The sequence below is a fragment of the Phoxinus phoxinus genome (assembly GCF_949152265.1).
Source record: "Phoxinus phoxinus genome assembly, chromosome: 2".
NCBI lineage: Eukaryota > Metazoa > Chordata > Actinopteri > Cypriniformes > Leuciscidae > Phoxinus > Phoxinus phoxinus.
In genome coordinates, this window is record NC_136877.1 from 28,055,528 (window position 1) to 28,074,977 (window position 19,450).

The 19,450-nt window shown below is 36.1% G+C and overlaps 1 protein-coding gene across 1 annotated transcript in view; it reads left to right on the forward strand.

Annotated features, from left to right (window-relative positions):
• Positions 1 to 872: 872 nt before the first annotated feature.
• ube3c (ubiquitin protein ligase E3C) overlaps positions 873 to 19,450 on the forward strand; it is a 30,375-nt gene continuing 11,797 nt past the window's right edge. Inside the window, exons 1-17 of the mRNA XM_079604876.1 lie at positions 873 to 988; positions 1,993 to 2,125; positions 2,342 to 2,395; positions 2,674 to 2,748; positions 2,860 to 3,006; positions 3,231 to 3,346; positions 3,448 to 3,605; positions 3,758 to 3,911; positions 6,397 to 6,617; positions 6,782 to 6,933; positions 7,031 to 7,218; positions 12,332 to 12,418; positions 12,518 to 12,675; positions 12,872 to 13,098; positions 16,460 to 16,564; positions 17,441 to 17,528; positions 19,301 to 19,398. Of these exons, the coding sequence (XP_079461002.1) occupies positions 2,060 to 2,125; positions 2,342 to 2,395; positions 2,674 to 2,748; positions 2,860 to 3,006; positions 3,231 to 3,346; positions 3,448 to 3,605; positions 3,758 to 3,911; positions 6,397 to 6,617; positions 6,782 to 6,933; positions 7,031 to 7,218; positions 12,332 to 12,418; positions 12,518 to 12,675; positions 12,872 to 13,098; positions 16,460 to 16,564; positions 17,441 to 17,528; positions 19,301 to 19,398 (2,094 nt within the window). The 5' untranslated portion in view covers positions 873 to 988; positions 1,993 to 2,059. The remainder of the gene's footprint in view (positions 989 to 1,992; positions 2,126 to 2,341; positions 2,396 to 2,673; positions 2,749 to 2,859; positions 3,007 to 3,230; positions 3,347 to 3,447; positions 3,606 to 3,757; positions 3,912 to 6,396; positions 6,618 to 6,781; positions 6,934 to 7,030; positions 7,219 to 12,331; positions 12,419 to 12,517; positions 12,676 to 12,871; positions 13,099 to 16,459; positions 16,565 to 17,440; positions 17,529 to 19,300; positions 19,399 to 19,450) is intronic.

Consider the following 19,450-nt stretch of genomic DNA (forward strand, 5'->3'; position numbering starts at 1 on the left):
TCAAAATTAGAGACCTTTTGAGATGATGAGACCCCCATTTTGTATTCTGAAGCAGCTCCAGAAGACTTGCTGTAGTGGCTCGTTATACCCTTTTCAGGTCTAAAAGGCAGGATATGATCAATCAATAACTCATAAATCCCTCTATAACATATATGAGAAACTGAGTGGTTTCCTGTCTTGCTACTGCTGTCCAAGAAGAATCAGATGCCAAGCAATGAGTGTGAGACCTATTCTACAATCTTTAGGGGGATGTGTGTGAAGTGCTGATGAGTGTTTGTAAAGTAAGTTGGTTGGCTTCAAAGTTAGTTCTCCCTAAAACTGGAATTCTGTCCTCATTTACTCACACTCATTCCAAATCTGCATTACCCCCTGTTAGAATGTTAACTTCCATTCTATGGAGAGGGAAAACAACAACAACAACAAAACATATTTGTTTCTCAAAACAATCTTCTCTGTTCCACAGAAGAAAGTAAGTCATACAAGTTCGGAACGACATGAGGGTGAGTAAATAATAAAAAGAGTTATATCTACATTTTGGGTGTACTAATCATTTTAATGTTTCAAAACTTTATGTAAATGGTTGCTTTTTGTTTTGCTATGTGTTTGCCTATTCATTAATTACATCACATTAATTACACACAAAGAAACCAATAAAGAAAGTTATTTTTATAATATATATTTTTTAAGAATATCCAGTTCAACGTCTCAGAGATTAGATCGCTTCACCGTCCGCAACTGGTTTCCTTTTATTGCTGGGATTCATCCAGGAAGTAATTGTGAAATTTTTCCCGTTATTGACCTCGTTTTTAACCAATCGTTTGCTAGCCAGTGTTGTGCTGTCCAATCACATTCCACCGTGCTCCTGAGTGGGCGGGCGTTTCTCTGTGTTGTGTTTGTTTAGTAGAGCAGGAGCAACGATTTCGGTTTTGTTTTCTTTGATTTCCAGTCGCTGAACTATATGGTTCGGCTGATCATTCAATAAAACCAGGTAAACAATTCGCATTTCATCTACTAACACGACTCATCAGTAGAAAAAGCTGTAAAACCTCACTGAAATCACTAGGTGACTTTAGAAGCGACCAGAGCGACATATATGACTGAAGTTACTGTCAAGCTGAACTAACATGTCAGAGCAGAGCACAGCACAGCATTTATGTTTCCAAATTACTGTCTTAATTCTCATAAAGCGGTGACAGACCCCAAATAACATACAGTTATACGTGTACATTTCTGGGAAATTGGGAATTGTCGAGGTGAAAGACAATTGACCTGCTGCTGAGTCATTAGCTAGCTAGTCAAAGAACCTTTAGCCAAGAGGCTAACAGAGGAGTTCATTAGATCCGAGTAAAGAAAATACCATGAACTCTGTCTTTCACAGCGCGAATGCTCATTTAGACTTAAAACTTCAAAGAACACGTTCGTAAATGATGATGAACTTCTGGTATAGTGATTCTTTACTGGTTCTTTATGTTAGCAAGCTAACTAGCCTGGCTTGAGTCATAACAAATGTGTGTGTCTCCTTATTGAACAACCCTTTTCTTGAACATGTTTCGCTCAAATGAGGGCGCATTGCAGGGCATTTGTTGAACACAGATATTTGTTCGCATGTACAATAATGTGTACATACATTTTAAATAATATTTCAGCGGTCATGTTGTGACATTTCTGGTTGGAGATACGGTGGTGTTATACAGCTTTATTTAGTGTGGATCATCACACCTGCTGAAAGCGGGGTGACAATTTCCATTCACGCCCACTGTAACCTTCTGCACCTCCTCAGTTATCTATCACAAGGATAAAGTTGCTTTAAATATCTTCATCATAACAGCCTGCTTTATTTCACAGTAGTATATGTTTAAGCAGCATCTTTACCGGTGCTTATAGTTACAAGCAAACATAAATTCTGTTATGAGATAATGTTTCCGTTATGATTAGTTCATTGACTAGACTCCAATCTCATAATTTTTTGTTTTCTCTGTCTTGCTGGCACAGACTGCACTTTGTTGCACTGCACACAGAATACTTGTATTGATTGCTGCTCAATGGGAAAAGTGTAACCATGTTCAGTTTTGAGGGAGATTTCAGGAGAACACCCAAGGTGTCCCTTGGGGGTGCTAGCAGAAAAGTAAGTTTTCCATGTGATAGAAATCACTACATTTGACATTTTTCTACAATGATTATTACTTAGAAACTGATCATTTTGTATATTTGTGAATATTTGTTTGCAAATTCTAAACTAGAGCAAATCATTTCCACATATGGACAACACAGATCTGGTAATTGTTGTTCCATATTGATATTGGATCTATTTTGATATGTCTAACGCATTTTTTTTGTTCAGGAGGAAAAAGCATCTCTTCTTCATCGAACACAGGAAGAAAGAAGGAAAAGAGAGGTAAGTATCCGCCATTTGGATATTTTACAGATGTTTAAAGCATTTTATTGTGAAAATAGGACCATAGAAGTTATGTTAGTTCTGAGAAAAGCTTGCTTTGACTTGTGTTATCTAATTAAATGACATTCATACAATTTCAAGTGTCTTGAGTGTCCAAATACTTTTTGGTGTAGCACAAAATTCCCATGATGTGTATCTAGGTAGTTGTATCTATTTTTTAGATTAGAGCCAGATAGAACAAATAGAAGATGATTTACTTATCTTTGTATTTCGCACAGGATGAGAGGAAAAGACTAAAAAATTCGATCATCATTCAGTCATACATAAGGGGATACCAAGACCGAAAACAGCAAGTATGTGGAATCACTTTAAACTCTACAAGTGTGGATGGGTTTCTTTGAACCCGTTCTTGTATTTGATTGACAGATTGTTAAATTCCTGAATTTTCTCTCTGTTTCATATAGTATGCCATTCAAAGGGGCTGCTTTGACCACTGTGTGTGTCAGTGCCAGTCAGGCTCTGGCCCTCAACTTACAGACAGTGCCATACTCAGCCAACTTGTTCGCCAGCTTCTCTTTTTTTACAGACAAAGTGAAGACAGAAACAGAATGGTAAGAACCAAAAATATGATCTGCGTTGCCGGTTTAAAAAGCTTTTGTTATCATATGAGGGTCAATGACGTTTTGTTTTTGTTAATTGCCTTTTTAATGTGAATTGATGAAAAATAAAAAGAGGTTGGACAGCTTTGTTCTATGGTGTCATTGTATTTAATGAATCCACGAGCCTTCATTGGATTTATGTGCATTTAAGGATGTAAATGTCTTAACTGTTGTAGATCTGGATGTGTCAGAGTTTGGTAAAGCATCATGCTCAGTTCGTCAAGCTGCTGACAGGGCCAGAAAGACAGAGCTGCCTGTTTCAGATCAAGGGGATGCTGGGACACTGTTGCAGGTACAAAACAAGTAGCATCCCTAAAATAAACATCTCTGGCATAGTAAAAATCTTTAGATCTGCTTGTTGGTTGGTCGCTAAGCATTTTCTCTCTGTCTAAGGTTATTGCAAGCACGTGAAGATAACAGTCTGAATGTGACAGTCCCGATGCGGATGCTGGAGGTGTTTTCATCTGAGAAAACCTACTTGCCCTTTTTACAGGATGAAAACTATGTCACTGCACTTATTGAGCAAATTTTGCGCTATATGGTACAGAAAGGTACAGAGTTTTGCCCTATGTTTTATTTGTCTTAATCATACTTTGAGGCGAATAGATGAATATATTTAGTTAGAGACTGTACACAGAATTCTCTTTTTGATTTAGCAAAAGTTTGCATCTGCTTTAATCATATTCTTTTCAATGTCTTTCAGGATACTACAGATCTCTGTATGTTTTAGTGAATCACAAGTTGCCATCGAGTCTAGAATATAGTGACTCCCCTTCCATTCCACTGGCACAAACGCTACTGGAGCACACACTCAAGCCTCTGCACTTTACATACAGTTCCTGCCCCCCAGATACCAGGTACACACTCGCATACATTCATACTGTAAAGAAATCTGACTAGTTATGGGGATATTCAATTTAATTAATCAATTAATAATACTATTGATTAGCATTACCAAACATGGACGTTTTATTATTATTTTAATTCAATACTGTGAAGCTGCTTTGATACAATCTGTATTGTGAAAAGCGCTATACAAATATTCTTGACTTGACTTGACTAGTTCAAATTATTCACAGCCTTTTACACTATATATGCTTTGGAGATCATTCGATTTAAGCTGTTCGAGGAATGTCTTTGTTTTGGTGTATGTGTGGTGCACGAGTCCCACCCAGTAAAAGGTTGCCCTTATTGCAGACCGTTAGCTTTATCCTTCCAGAGGACCAATGGACAGTAATTCTCTCACTGCTTTGTTTACAGAGAGTAGTAAAATCCAGACAGACTCATTGACTCAACATGTAATGTTTACACAACATTTACCCTTCATTCTAACTCTCCGAGTGACGAACAGTGCTGTTTTCTTTTCTTTTCTCTCTGAAGAACGACAAGAGCGCGAGAGTATAAGCTTGTGCATACAGTCCTGTGTTTGTCCTCTCTCTTTCTCTCTCTCTCTCTCTCTCACACACATACTCATACATAGAGGCACGTATCTAGACAAACCAGCCAGATGTTGTTTCGAGTTATCACCTTTTGATTGAAATTAACATTGACACTTTTTTATCTGTTCTTTCCTTTTACATTTTTAGGGTTAATAATGTACACTACCATTCAAATGTTTAGGGTTCGTAAGATAAAAAAAAGAAAAATAAATGAATAGCAAAGATGCATTAAATTGATCAAGTGACAGCAAAGACATTTATAATGTTACAGTGGATTTCAAATACTTTGGATCAAAATAAGGATCAAAGAATCCTTAAAAACATGGACAATAATAATATGTTTCTTGAACAGCAAATCAGCATATTAGAATGATTTCTGAAGGATCATGTGTCACTGAAGTCTGGAGTAATGATGTTGAAAATTCATTTTTGCCATCAAAGGAATAAATTAAAATGGAATAAATTTTAAAATGTATGAAAATAAAAAAGGGTTATAACAATGTTATAACTACTATTTTTACTGTATTTTTGATCACACAAATTCAGCCTTGGTTAGCATAAGAGACATCTTTCAAAAACATAAAAAATCTTACTGACCACAAACCTCTGAACAATAGTGTACATTGCAACCTTATATTTCATTCCAGTGTGGGTAGACTAAATTGTGGAGGTGCCATTTATATTTGAACAACTTTGACTGTAGGGCAAAGGCAAAATACATTCTTTAGAATTGCTTAATTACTGTACTGTTACTTTGGAAAAATATGTATTCTGTGGAGTACCTGTCAAAAGTTTAGAAATACTATTTACATTTTTTTGAAAGAAGTCTCTTATGCTCACCAAGCCTGCATTTTTTTTGCAAATAATTTCTATTTTAACATATATCACAAACATATTTCTATTTTAAATAAATGTTGTTCTTTTTTTTTTTTTACTTTTTATTCATTAAAGAATCCTGAAAAAAGTATCACAAGTAAAAAACAAACAAAATTAAGCAGCATTGATCATAATCAGCATATTAGAATGATTTCTGAAGGATCATGTGACACTGAAGATTGGAATAATGATGCCAAAAATTCAGCTTTACCATCACAGAAATAAATTATATTTTAAAGTATATTAAAATGGAAAACCATTATTTTAAGTTGTAATAATATTTCATAATATTACTGTTTTTGCTGTATTTTTGAAAAAATAAATGCAGGCTTGATGGAGCGCAAAAATTTGTAATGTTTCTTCTGAATTAGTAATTTTGACCGGTACTGTATATGTACGGGTGTAGTCACACTAGGCGATCTGAACTGCACCCGAGCATGTTTGACCCAGTGTGATCGCTTGGTACCATGCCCAGGCGCTGTTTGCTTAACCATCCCTGGCCCGCTTGGTTAGAGGTGGGCCAGTGCACTGTTCAGTCAGCCTCGGGTGCGGTACGCATGCAGTGTGAATGCTAACCGTGTCGGAGCACGGAACACCTTCTACTTTTGTATGCGTTACTGTCATTACGACAGCAAACATCTTCTATTATTACTTGGACAGTACACTTTTCAATTAAGGTATTTAAATCGAGTATAGTTAGGTTTATAACGGGCCTGGTTCGACAATCGTGCCAGGGCACTTTACAAGGCAACTGTGCCTAGTGTGAGTACACCTTATGATAACTAACAAAGTCCTTCTAATAAAAGGTCTCCTGTTGACAGGAGATTGGGGTTTTTGTTGTCTCATAGATACACAAATGGCCAAAAGTGTGTGTAAATGTATGTTAGTATTGTAGTGGATCTATATTGTGATTATTTAGAAAATATGAAAGTTGAAGTACTTCCTGCAGGCTAAAACATGCTACAGTTACACTAGATGTTAGTCAATAGAGTTTTAAATTCACAACCTTTTCTCTTCTCATTCACAGGCAGTTTGTTTTTACAGCCTTCACTGAGGAGTTCATCTCAGCGCCTTTCACTGAACAAATCTATAATTTCTTCGTGCCAGCTTTGGCAGACCCAAAACTAGCTTTCCCATTTCAGAATTTCCTTTGGTCACTCCAGACCACCATAGCCTCCTCTGCCCAGGCGAGAGCTCAGGCTCCTTGGCTCTTTTACTTTGTGCTGTTAGTTGGAGAATCAGGACTGGGTAAGTAGACTGTGTAAGAAAGATAAAACTGCACTGTATGACTAGTATAACATGTGCGTACAAGGTGACCCCTTTAGAAATCAATTTGCAATTCTGGTTTAGATATTTTTGTGAGTATATTTAGGGAATCAGGTTTGAGTATTTTGTCTGTTTTATTTGTATAGGTTCACTCTCAGAGGAAGGGTTGCTGTTGTACTTAAACGCTCTACAGACTCTGTTGCCATTGTTGCCAGTGACGGAGTGCAACAGGAGAGCTGACATCAACAGTGATTCAGAAGATGAGGAAGAAATGACTGTACAGCCTCTTGCTGCGCAGGTACACACATTATCTTTTATCCAAATCTTTGCACAAAATAAAAATTTCAGAGAGTAGCATACAACAGGTGGATATAATTCTGCTTCTTTTTCAAAAGGATGGCAGTTGGATTTCTGTGTATTACATAACAGAGGAATGTGTACAGAAGTTGGACACCAAGCAGCAGACTAATGCTCTGCTAACATTAGTGTGGAGAGACTCTGCAAGTGAAGACATCTTCACCATGATGGCTTCCATCTGTCACACGTTGATGGTGCAGCACCGTATGATGGTGCCCAGAGTCAGGTCAGAGCACATACACACATACAAACAAAATGAATCACCTAGCATTTTGTGCAACACAACATTAAGGATAACCAATAGAACTAGATGTACTGCACAGTGCACACTTGTGCTCTATCACGATCTCATTGCCAGATAAGTTAATCGTGCTGTACCTCTCTAATTGATAAAAAGAGATGCAGTCAAGAAAGGGCTGTCAAACTGTCCTCAAGTCTGTGAGTGTTGTTTTTCTTTTTTCTATCTTGGCCTCTGTTTTTCTGCTGGTTTTTAAAAACAGAAAACCGTAAAATCTCTAATGAAGCAGTCAGACGGTTAAGTCTCATCTTGCTGTGTTTTTTCTATTACCAGGGCAGTTTTAGTTGCTGTCACTCATCAATTAGTTTAATGAGCTCTACTCTCAATTACCTTTGCTTTATCTACTTCTGGTTCTGCTATATTGACAAAATGAGAACAGGATTTCAGCAGAAAGAAAGAAAGAAAGAAAGAAAGAAAGAAAGAAAGAAAGAAAGAAAGAAAGAAAGAAAGAAAGAAAGAAAGAGAGAGAGAGAGAGAAAGAAAGAGAGAAAGAAAGTATGTCAATCAGCTAATCAGAACTTCATCACATGCCATGTGTTTCATCTCACTAAATCATTTCTCGCAGTGTATTAAGCTATAAGCTCCCTGGCCTATACCTTTTATGTTCTCAATATTGGTATTAAAATCTTGTCAGAAAACAGTCTTCACAATTAAAGGAGTAGTTCACTTTAAAATAACAATTACACCATGATTATTTACTCGCCCTCAAGCCATCTTAGGTGTTTATGACTTTTTACTTTCAGACGAATACAATCCGAGTTATATTAATAAACACCCTGACACTGACAACATCGGTTTGAAGCTCGAAAAAGTGCATCATAAAAGTGTTCCACACGGCTCCGGGGGTTAATAAAAGCCTCTTGAAGCAAAACGATGAGTTTGTGTATGAGAAATATTCATATTTAAAACTTAAACTAAACTAAAGTAAAATAAAATATTTTACTAAAATAAATGGCTTCCGGCCATACGCAGTCTACTTTCTCCTAAACAAAGCTTATGCAACTTGTGACGTAGTGCGTCATGGCGTAGCGGAAATATCAGCAGTACGTCGCATTACTCGCATAAGTTGCGCTTTACACTTAAGTCGAACCCGTATGTTCGCTTGGCCAGAAGCTAGTTATTTTACTTTATAAAGTTTTAAATATGAATATTTTTCATACACAAACTCATCGCTTTGCTTCAGAAGGCCTTTATTAACCCCCCGGAGCCGTGTGGATTTATTTTATGATGAATGGATTTACTTTTATGAGCTTCAAACTGATGGTTGCAATCCACTGCCATTATCAAGCTCGGAAACGTCAGGGTGTTTATTAATATAACTCTTATTGTATTCGTCTGAAAGAAGAATGTCATATACACCTAGGATGGCTTGAGGGTGAGTAAATCATGGGCTAATTTTCATTTTAAAGTGAACTACTCCTTTAAGGAGGCAGCATTCACAAGCCTTTCAAATCTTAGAAAAAAATGTAATGATCCATCTTGCATATAGTATGCTGAAAAAAAGTCACTTCTTTAAAAAAATATATATTTTCACATTTTCTTTTGATAACTTTTGCAATGTTTAAATAACAATTTTTTTAAAGACCCCCTCTGGTGAAAATAATTTTTTGAATGTCATTTATATTTCTATGGGCTGTTTTTAATATGCTTTTAGACAAACCATGTGCAAATGTCCTAATCCTAACCCATAAGTTAACAACATTGCTGAGTATTTTCTCCTTAAAACTGTAGTGAAACAGTTTCTTATGTCACAAACATAGCATATCATTAACTATGCTCTGAAGCAGGGGAGTCTCAAGAGAATCCAGGTTATCCTGGTATATTTTTCTGTTGGTGAATTATGTATATGATGTATATTACGATATTATGAAGTACTATACGGCTTTCTCCACTGATGTTCTAAATTGTTCAAAGTGTTTCTAAGGATGCTGATTTTTAGAAAGCAGCTCTCTGACTCTTGAGGTGGTGAACATGGTTTGTGTAACATTAGCAACACCTTATTATTAGCTGTTTGATAACGCTGTCAAGCAAAAGGCTAATCATATTAATTACAGTTATGTGTCCGATGTTGTAGAGAGTGATCCATAAAACGCATTATCATTCTGATACATCGCCTTGAAGACGAGCCTGTAAGCCAGTGGAGATGGGGTTCATTTGCATATTTATGGTTCCGTGTAAGGGTGTAGAGTTACATTCAAGCTATTTTAAGGCATGAATAAAAAAAAATTACAGGATTTTTTTTTTTTTAAATATGACATTTTGGTGATCAAAGATGAGTTTTAAGATACAAAATGATTGACTAGGGGACTTGTAGATTTCATGTTTAGGCTGTTTAACGCACATTTAATAATATTGTCCAATTGAAATTATGCTTTCAAATGCTAAAATTACTGTAAATGGCATTTTAATCAAAGAAAAAATATGTTTTAAATACTATTTAATATTATTAATTGTTCTATGGAAATAGAGTAATCAAAAATATATGAAAAAAATCTAACATGCATCCTCATTTGACTCAACACTAAACTTCCTTCTTAATCTTGCTCCTCTGACGTCTTTAACATGTTTTACCTGTTCCAATTTTGTTTCATACATGACATGAACCGCTTATTTCCATTGTTTTCTTTAATATTCTTTACTCCTCCTTTTTTCCCTGAATATTTTTTGGGTGGTATTTTTATATTTTACAGCTCCGTCCAGAGGAGAAGGCTTTTATCATAAATCCTGCCTTCACTACTTTATCATTATCGGATATCTGTACAAAATAATTAGCTGGCCTAGGAAGATTAATTCTCGCAGGAGTGGATGGGATAGTTTTACAAGAGGTATAACAGCTGTCGCTGATTTACAACCTTTAAAGAAGCACCCAGTGCGTGTGCAAACTTGGTTGCCTTTTGAACATTATCATATTTTAAAGTGAAGAGTGTGGCTGTATTTTACTCTAAACAGGTCATTAAAGTATCAAAAACTGTTACTGTAAATAGAGTGCTTGGTTCCTGTTCATGGAAAGGTCTCATTGATGTTAAGCCTGCTGTATTTGTTTTGACAATTTCAAATCATCTTCATGGCGTTTTTAAATAACGATTAGATGCAAAGAACAGAAAGATGAAATGAAGAAAAAGCAGTCTCATATTCATGTTAATAATAGATACAAGATTTCTAAGTGCAACTTCATTATCCTTGCATATCTTACTTATAAATATGTAGTAGCTGGCAGACACTTTAAAAAAAACCAAAACCTTAAAGTCAGTGAAAGTGGGTGTTTTGTGTGATGTCCATAGCTTTGTTCACATTTCAGGCAAACACACACAGTACATTTTTTAAAATAAAATCTGTCTTTCCAGAATAATTCTGTAAAAATACAGTAAACTTCAAACATATTTACAGAACAACCAGTACATTTTACAATTTAAAACTGTAAATTAGTAGAAAAAAAATGTAACCGGTAAATCGAACAGCCACGCGATGTTCTGTCTTGTTCTTTTTACACTTACTGACAATGGTGGTAAAGAGAACACCACATGATGAATCATTGTTCATCGCAAGTGGCTTTTCCACAAGCTGAGCTAAATACTAATATATAGAAGCTGCATACAGTGTCATGAACACAAACACAAAACTCCATCATGGTAACACACGACACTAAAATAATGCAATAAACACTCTTTAAACAACATAAGATGTAACATTAAACCCTAATGTAACTGTTGAGATCAAAACTAAGAAGAAACATAATTATTACATTTAAAAACCATAAAATGTGAAGTGCCACACAGGGAATTCTAGGAATGTCAGTTTACAGTTGTTTTCACTGTAAATTATAAGATGGATTTGTTCTTTTTACTTCCATTTAGTACGGGAACTTGCTGTTAATGAATTAACAGGTGTTTTCAGTCTTTTACTGTTAAAATTAGTCATTTTTTACAGTCAATTACAGTGCATGCTCTGTGAAGCATGTAAGCAATAAATAACAATAAAACGTTTAATTTATTGTTCTCGCCTAATCTCCCCTGAACCTGTGATGCTGAGATAACTGCTTAATTTGTAAACTCACTTTACTGTATTTGGTCCTTGATTGAATTTATCATAAACTGATATATTTATTTATTTTATGTGGAAAAAGACCGGATAGCATTTTGCTTTATGTGCCAGTTTCACTTTTTAGCATTTGGTCTTCTTATTTACCAGTATTGATGGATTTTATTTACATTTTTGGACCAGATACTCTAAGTCTGCCAGCTTGTCCTAGAGTTACATCCATCTCATCTCTCAGTGAGAGTTATGTAGTTGTTTTGATATTTTATTGTAAAAGTGACACAAACCATATTGGAGACCAGTGCTTTGTGTGGGTGTAAGGTGCACGTACACGTTCTTACCTAACCTTACCCCAACTTTAATCTTATTTTCTCCCTTAATTACTTGCAATTATGCTTTATTTATTCTTTCACCCCTTGACACAAAACAAGCATGCAGTAACCAGAGGAGCGATTTCTCACACCCTGGTGTGACGGCTGTTAGGTTAATGATTTGGGTGGCCTAAGCACAGTATCTAATTTGTGATGGCAGCGCTGTTTCTACGGTCAGGCAATTGTAGCCGTGCAACATTGTCTCTCTGGCCGTCATTAACTTAAATGGAGCCCCCACAGGAACCACTGGTCTGTTTACGACCCTGACGCAGACTGCTAGTTTACTAATGGAAGGTGCCTCACCTAAATAAAGCTTAATGGCTCATTTCATCTTTCCTGTGGTCACATACAAAGACTAGAAATTCCAGCTCACTGGGTTGTTTATATTTTTTTCTACTTTATGAGTCCTGCTGGAAATTTTGGAAGTTCAGGTTTTATGGGCAGGAGATGTGGTTGTTTGAACATTTAGAGATGAGCGTAGTTCCTGTAGCACCTTTGACTAAAAGTGTTGGTGAATTGTTTAGTAATGGTAATGTGTGTGTATATAGCCTAGACTACATAATGTTTAGTGGTAGCTTCTTAGCTGGTGTACTTTGACTAAAAATCTTTATTCTGTGTTTTTGTCCCTTTCTTAGGCTTTTGTACAGTTTAGCCTTCAATGCTCGGTTTCTTAGACACCTCTGGTTTTTAATCACATCTATGAAGACTAAAATGATCACAGGGTGAGTTTTCCACATTGTTCTTTTCTAATGTATATTTCTTGAATATAATATTAATGAATCCATTTTTCTTTCTCTTTATTCTCTGTCTCTTTTGTGTAGCTCTATGGTTCCCTTGTTGCAGGTGATGTCCCGAGGTTCTCCAATGTCTCCGGAGGACTCCAATAGGATCATCCCTCTCTTCTATCTCTTCAGTTCACTCTTCAGCCATTCACTCATCTCTGTGCATGACAGCGAGTTTTTTGGCAGCTCAGCAGATGGTAATAATACCTATTCTGCAGAAATGTACTAATAACTGTATAGAAATATATTGAAGTATTTAACAGATCAGGTAATTTTCTTATTTTTTGCCTTTTTATTTTGGTCTTGTTAATACAATTACACTCCTAAAACCCCTACACTCACATTTTTATATGGGATGTTACATAATAAATGTTTTTTTCATTGCTCGGGCAGGTCAGAGCCAGTCGTCGATGATGCCCTTCTCTCTGTTAGAGTTGGTGACATTGTCTCGGTGTTTGCGGGACGCGTGTCTGGGAATCATTAAGCTGGCCTATCCTGAGACTAAGACAGAGCACAAAGAGGAGTATGTAGCTGCATTCCGTAGTGTCGGGGTGAAAACCAACAGCCAAGTGCAGCAGCGCATTCAAGCTCAGCAGAAACGATGGGTCCAGCTCTTTAAGGTGATTTCCTCTATATCTCACACTCTCATATTACCTAGTTAATGCAGAATTCTCTTCCATTAGGTGTTGTAGTTGAAAGGAATTAAACTTAACCAGTACTGAGAAGATTCTCACTAGCACTTATTCTACATTCATTAGCGGTGATAATACCTCCAGTGGATGATGTGCGTTACTTTTAGCCGGGCGCTGTATTAGCAGTCCTAACAACGTCTTTGATGACCTAATTAGATGAGTTGACTATTAATGAGGCGAATAGTCTTAGCATCTGTTATGGCCATCAGTGCTGATCAGCCAGGCAGGAAGACCACTCAATCGGGAAATTAATAGGTTGTTTGCCAAGACTAAGTGAGCTGAATAACGGCATTAGGATATTAGTCAGCTGTCTTCACTCCATCCATCTCCATCCTCTTCCTCGTCTTTCTCCATCATGTTCTTACTTCCATCCCCATGTCAAGTTTCTGCTTTTTCCTCATTATTTGTTTGTGGTTTAACCAGATCTCTTGCTTGCTTTTGACAGCTCATTTTCCTACTTTTCTTTTCATTTTACTAAACTTATTTTCAATAGATTTGTAGAGTTTTTCAACACTGACAGTTAAACTTAGTGTTGTTCGCATGATAAAATAATGTGAATTTGTATGATTATACATCTCAGTACATATGTGTCTTCAGGAACATGTTGGTAACATGTACATTTAAAAAAGATGTTCCCCTTGAATGAATGACATCAATCTTTTTCTTATACTGATATTACACATTTCTCCAAACTATGATTAATGCTATCTAATCCAGTTCACACTACTGTTAGATAACAAAAGATAGACTCTTCATATAGAAAATCAGTTTAAAACAACATCAAGAACAATAGATTTGTCCACTATTGATTACATCATATATTCAGCTTTATATACCGGTACTCACACAAGAATACAGATTAAACAATACGTTTCCAAAAATTGACTCCGATTCAGTTAACAGATAATTGTGGAGATCCACAATTTAAAAGTTTAAAATAAACTTGGATGAAAAACCCCCCCTAAAAAACAAGTTGTTATTTGCGAAATTCAGTTTACATTTGTTTAGGCATTTTCTCACCTGGCTCATTTGGACCATTTGTTTCGGAACCTGGTGTATTTTCTCCCTCATTTCAATTTGCTTAGACATAAATGAACAGAGTAATCGCTATCAGATCCGGATTAAAATAATCAGTCCGAGAACGCCTGAACAAGGGGGTCTTGGCCTAATTGAAAACAAACTCTGGAGCAGTTTGCGTATGGTGAGAAAGCAATCTGACCTATTGGACCAATGAACCAAGCTGCGGTATTATAATTAATAATGGGAAATGCATTACAAAAAACCCCAGCAGTGTCTAATTCAGTGGGTTGGAACATTACTTATCGCAGTTGAAAACCAAAGAGTACTTCTAATAAATTATATGTAATTTATCATTTAGAACGCTAATCCAGACTACTATACATTTATGCACATGTGTAACCACAACAGCTAGTTTGTGGAGCTAAATTGTCAATCCATCTTGACGGATGACCACTATGAGCGGAATCCCAGAACACAAACAGGTGCACTCTATAATAAAAAAGGTTTCCTTGTGAAATTGAACCTAATCAAGGAAAAAACAACATTGTAAATATAGCTGCTAGCAGCGATGACGGGGCCAAGCTCCAGCGTCACTGCCACCCCGGTGGCTTTAGGACAGCTGTGCACGGTGGGCAATGTGCATTTAAAGCGGATAAATGTAAAAAAAACTGTCAAAGTTGTTTAAATATGCCTCATTTTCTGTAGCAGCTGGTGCCATTATGACCATGAACCACAACAGCCACATCCATGAGATCATTTACATTTAGATGAATATCATGTCTTAAGATGTTATAGGTCACTTTCAAATAAGTTTGAAGTTATCATTTGCAGCTAAAAATGTTGTACATAAGTATTTATCTTAAGGTTTATTTGTATAGTTTTTAAAATATAATATAATTTAGTTATAGTAATTAACCTTATTATTAAACTAATTATATAAAACTATGTTGTCAGCACACTACAAATAAGCTGGTTCTATGCCTTCATTTTGTCATTAAAACTGATAGAAACAGATCCTAAGTCAGAGATAGGCAACATCAGTCCTTGAGTGCAGCTGTCCTGCAGAGTTTAGCTCCAACCCTAATCAAACACACTGGAATTTTCTGTACTATTCCAGCAAGACTCTTGTTCTGAGAAAAGCACTTTAAAAGACATCTTATTGCTTGGGTTCCACTGGTTGAGTCAGTACAGCATACAAAAGGCTCTGAAAGATTTCCACAAAAGATGGCGGAAAACGCCTCCTGTCAGCTAAAACGACCCATTAAAGAAGTACAAGCAGGAGAAACGCATTTCCCAAATTGAATGTGCAATTTACAGTCAGCTCTAACGCAGTTGACCCCTCACACACTAATGTTTGCCTCCAGCCATGGGCCGTCCCTCCGGATGTTTTATCACTCCTATTGTCGAGCTATCTATTTAATTGAAAGAAGTTAATTGAATGAAAATGATCAACTAAGCTTGTATTAATATTGCTAATGGAACTTTCTTCTTGGCCCTGTTTGGAGAGAGATGTCACCGCAGGAGTTTTGGAGAGACCCATTAAGGCCTGCACTTAACCCGATGGGCTAATTAACCAATGCTTATTCATTCCACTTAGACAGGAAGAGGCTTCGGACCCCCTGCCCCTCAAGCCCACCAGCAACAGAGTTTTGCACTTGCCGTTATTACAGTGACGTTAACATTCCTTCGGTCAGAGATTGATAGGCGTTCTCTAGAAATGGCCTTCCAGACGTTTGTTTGACACTGTAATCGGAGAAAATGAGTATTAAACAGAAGTGTAGATAACTGATTTCAGATAAAGTCAACTGACTTTAGATGTGACTTACCCAGTGTTCAAAGAGAATGAAGACTTAGAAAAGACATATTTGTTAAATAGTAGTTTGTTTTTTGTTATTGTTTAACTTTTTCCTGCACAAGTGAGTGTGTGTATATTTGTGTCCTGATGTCAACAAAATACATGCTTTGTTAGTTGTGCTGGCTGCTCCACTTTTGGTTGCACTACTACATAAGCTATGTCAACATAAACTAATTATACTTATTAAAGAAATAAGACAAACACATGGGGCAGATCTTTTTTTTTTCTGGTTGCTGAACTGTTAATAACTAAATTGTAATGTTTTTAATAATGTTTTTAGAAGCTTAAAATATGTACTGGTATGCGTTTCATATATCACCCATTTTGGTAAAATATTTTTTAAACTTCCACTGTCCTGATTGTGAATGCACATTGTGCTAAAAAAAAATATTTTTTTTCTTCTAAATATGTTAGGTGATTACCAACCTTGTGAAAATGCTCAAAGCCCGAGATATTCGAAGACCATTCTGTCCATCGGGTCATTGGCTGTCTGAAGAGGTCAACATCAGGGCAGACAAGGTAAAAATAATTAAAGAAATGTAATTGTATGATTAAAACCTAATAAACCGAATTACTAGTAGTTTTGCTGTCTGATTAATTGACTGCAATGTATTTGATTGATAAACATTAAATATCCAATGAAAGCTGGACTAGTTAGATTTTTGCTAATGAATGACAAGCATTTGCATTTTAAAGAATAAATACAATTTACTATGAAAGTGTAATGGTTTTATTTATTTGATCTAGTGGTGTACAGCAAAGCCAACATTTTTATCTGTGGCAATGGCAAAAATTTTCGTATTTAGATAAAGCCAAATGTGGGTGGCACATAAACCGGGGGTTTGTCTAAACTATACGAAAAGCCTGTGTAAATGTAACTTTGTTCCCTTCATCATTTGCATATAGCAAGTATGCCTTGTATTATTTATAAAATATTTTTTTCTTGTTTTTTTTATTATTTTATGTATTTTTATTTTTTTTACCATTTTTTTAAATAAATTATAATTAAATACAACAATAATTAAAATATTCATTTTATTTAACATTTAGTACTATTGTTTTAATTAAAGGATATGTTCTTTAGGACAGTGTATTTGTCTGTTTAGGAACTGCGGATTGCTCTCCCTCATCAATCATATTGCTTTAATAAGAAATCGCTCCTATTGGTCAGAAACTACAAAAACCAACAGAACCCATTATAATGAAATGATAGAAAATGTGTATAATGATGTATCTCTTAACAAGCTCTGATTTCTGAGAGACACAATATACAGAAACTGCAACACGGTTTCGAAATAAAATACATGTTTCGAAATAAACAAGGTTGGAAATGCATGAACTCACTAATAATTTGTACTAAACTCACTTGCTTTGTATATTATTGTTTGTGTGTAGGTGACTCAGCTCTATGTGCCCTCTGCAAGACATGTGTGGAGAACCAGGAGAATGGGACGTATCGGACCGCTTCAGTCCACGTTAGATGGTAAGACTTATGGAGAACAACCACATCTAAATTGAAGTGTTGTGGAACACAAACAAAAACATGTAGTAATAATGACATGGCTTCTGTCAAGCAATTTCATTCCAAAGCAAGAACACTCAAGAGGGTCTTAATGCTAACCAGTGCCGGTGTGTCTGATATTTCCCATGCCACCCTGGAGCATATGTGCTTAAAAATTCAATCAACCTAAGGCTAGACACATCTGGCTGCCTGTTTGTCCGGACCTTTTTCATTTCCCTAAATGGACTTTGGAGGTAGTGACGAATGGCTCCTGTATTGACCATGCTGCGCCATATTTCTTCACCAAGATGGCCTCTTGATGGCTGGTTTGTGGAGAGAGAGAGAGAGAGAGAAAGGACGGACTAATTGAGTAGAATCGTTCCACCATGCAAGCAACGTATTAGATGAATGACACTTCTCATCTGCTGCTATGGCAGTTTTTTTTCCCGTGGTCGAAACGTTTGTATAATACAAAACAAACGTCCCTGTAATGGAGGGAGAGGACAGGTGGATGGGCAAATCGCTGCTGAGTTAATTAAAAGTGTGTGGCAGGAAAGACAGAGGGGGATTGAGTGATCTTTAATGGGATGCTCTGTAAATATCACATTCAGCAAGGCTGGAAGGAGACCTCACTCAAGGTTGTGCAAGTGTACAGATGTAAATGAAGTAGGTCTTTTGCAACAGACATCATTGTCTTGTGTAGGTTAATTATCTCTAACAATTTACTGCCACATCGTTTGACCTGGTTGTGAATGGAAAAAATATGTGGATATAGGCTACACTACGTTCAAAAACTTGTAGTCAATAATATTTTTTATGTTCTTGAAAGAAGCCTAAGATCCCACCAATTTAATAAAAAAATACAGCAAAATAAATTAAATATTGAAATATTAGTACTATTTAAAATAGGGCTGTGTGATTTAATTGTTATTGATTTTCGATTTTGGCTTCCAACGATTATGAAAAAAAGATAATCGAGGTAAAACAATTATTCTGCCGCTGCTGCACTTTGTCCAGCGCACCTTCCTTTCCTTCACAGCGGTGCCCATTTGTTCCTCCCTAAAAGCCCAACTTATATAGATAATGATGTGATCGCTAACAAATTGAGTAGGTAAAAGAACCTAGCAGCCTGTGCCATCTAGAGTTTCATGACAGTACTTTTTATACATCTTATATCTGAAATAAGACTGATTATATCACCCACCAATAATCTTGTTAAATAATCGTGATTTCAGTATTGACCAAAATAATCGTGATTATGAAATTAGACAGTCCTAATTTAAAACAACTTTTCTATTTTATTGTATTTCTAATATGCTGATTTGGTGCGTAAGGTGAGTAATAATTTTCGGTTGACTGGTAGTATATGTGTTTGGATGGTGAATAGAGAAGCATTAGCAATTGACTGTCAACAGGATAGATGTAGATGGAGCATGAATTCTCCAGGAGGATGAATTCTGTGCTTGTAGAATAAATTGCTTTTCAGTTTTATGTATTTTGTTGTCCTTGTAAATTGAACAGCAGTTTAATAAACAAATATTGGGATAGATTCCTAAAGGCAAAAAACACAGTATTGGGTGTTTCACAATTTTATTATACAGTATTTGTAGATGTTTATCTTACTTTTGCCTTTTTTTTTTACTTGCACAATTTAAAGAAGACAAGCAGTGACAAGGATACAAGGGGAAATAAGGAGATATTTAGAGATGACTTGAAGAATAAAAGTTTAATAAAAAAATTTGTCCCCCGCACAGTTGGACTGGAGCCTCCACCATTGTCAGTATCGGAGGAGAGACATTTGGCTATCCTGACTGAACTACCGTTTGTTGTGCCCTTTGAGGAGCGAGTGAAGGTAAGAGCCATTTCTGGTATGATATGGATTCCGTTTCATGCTGAGCACTGGT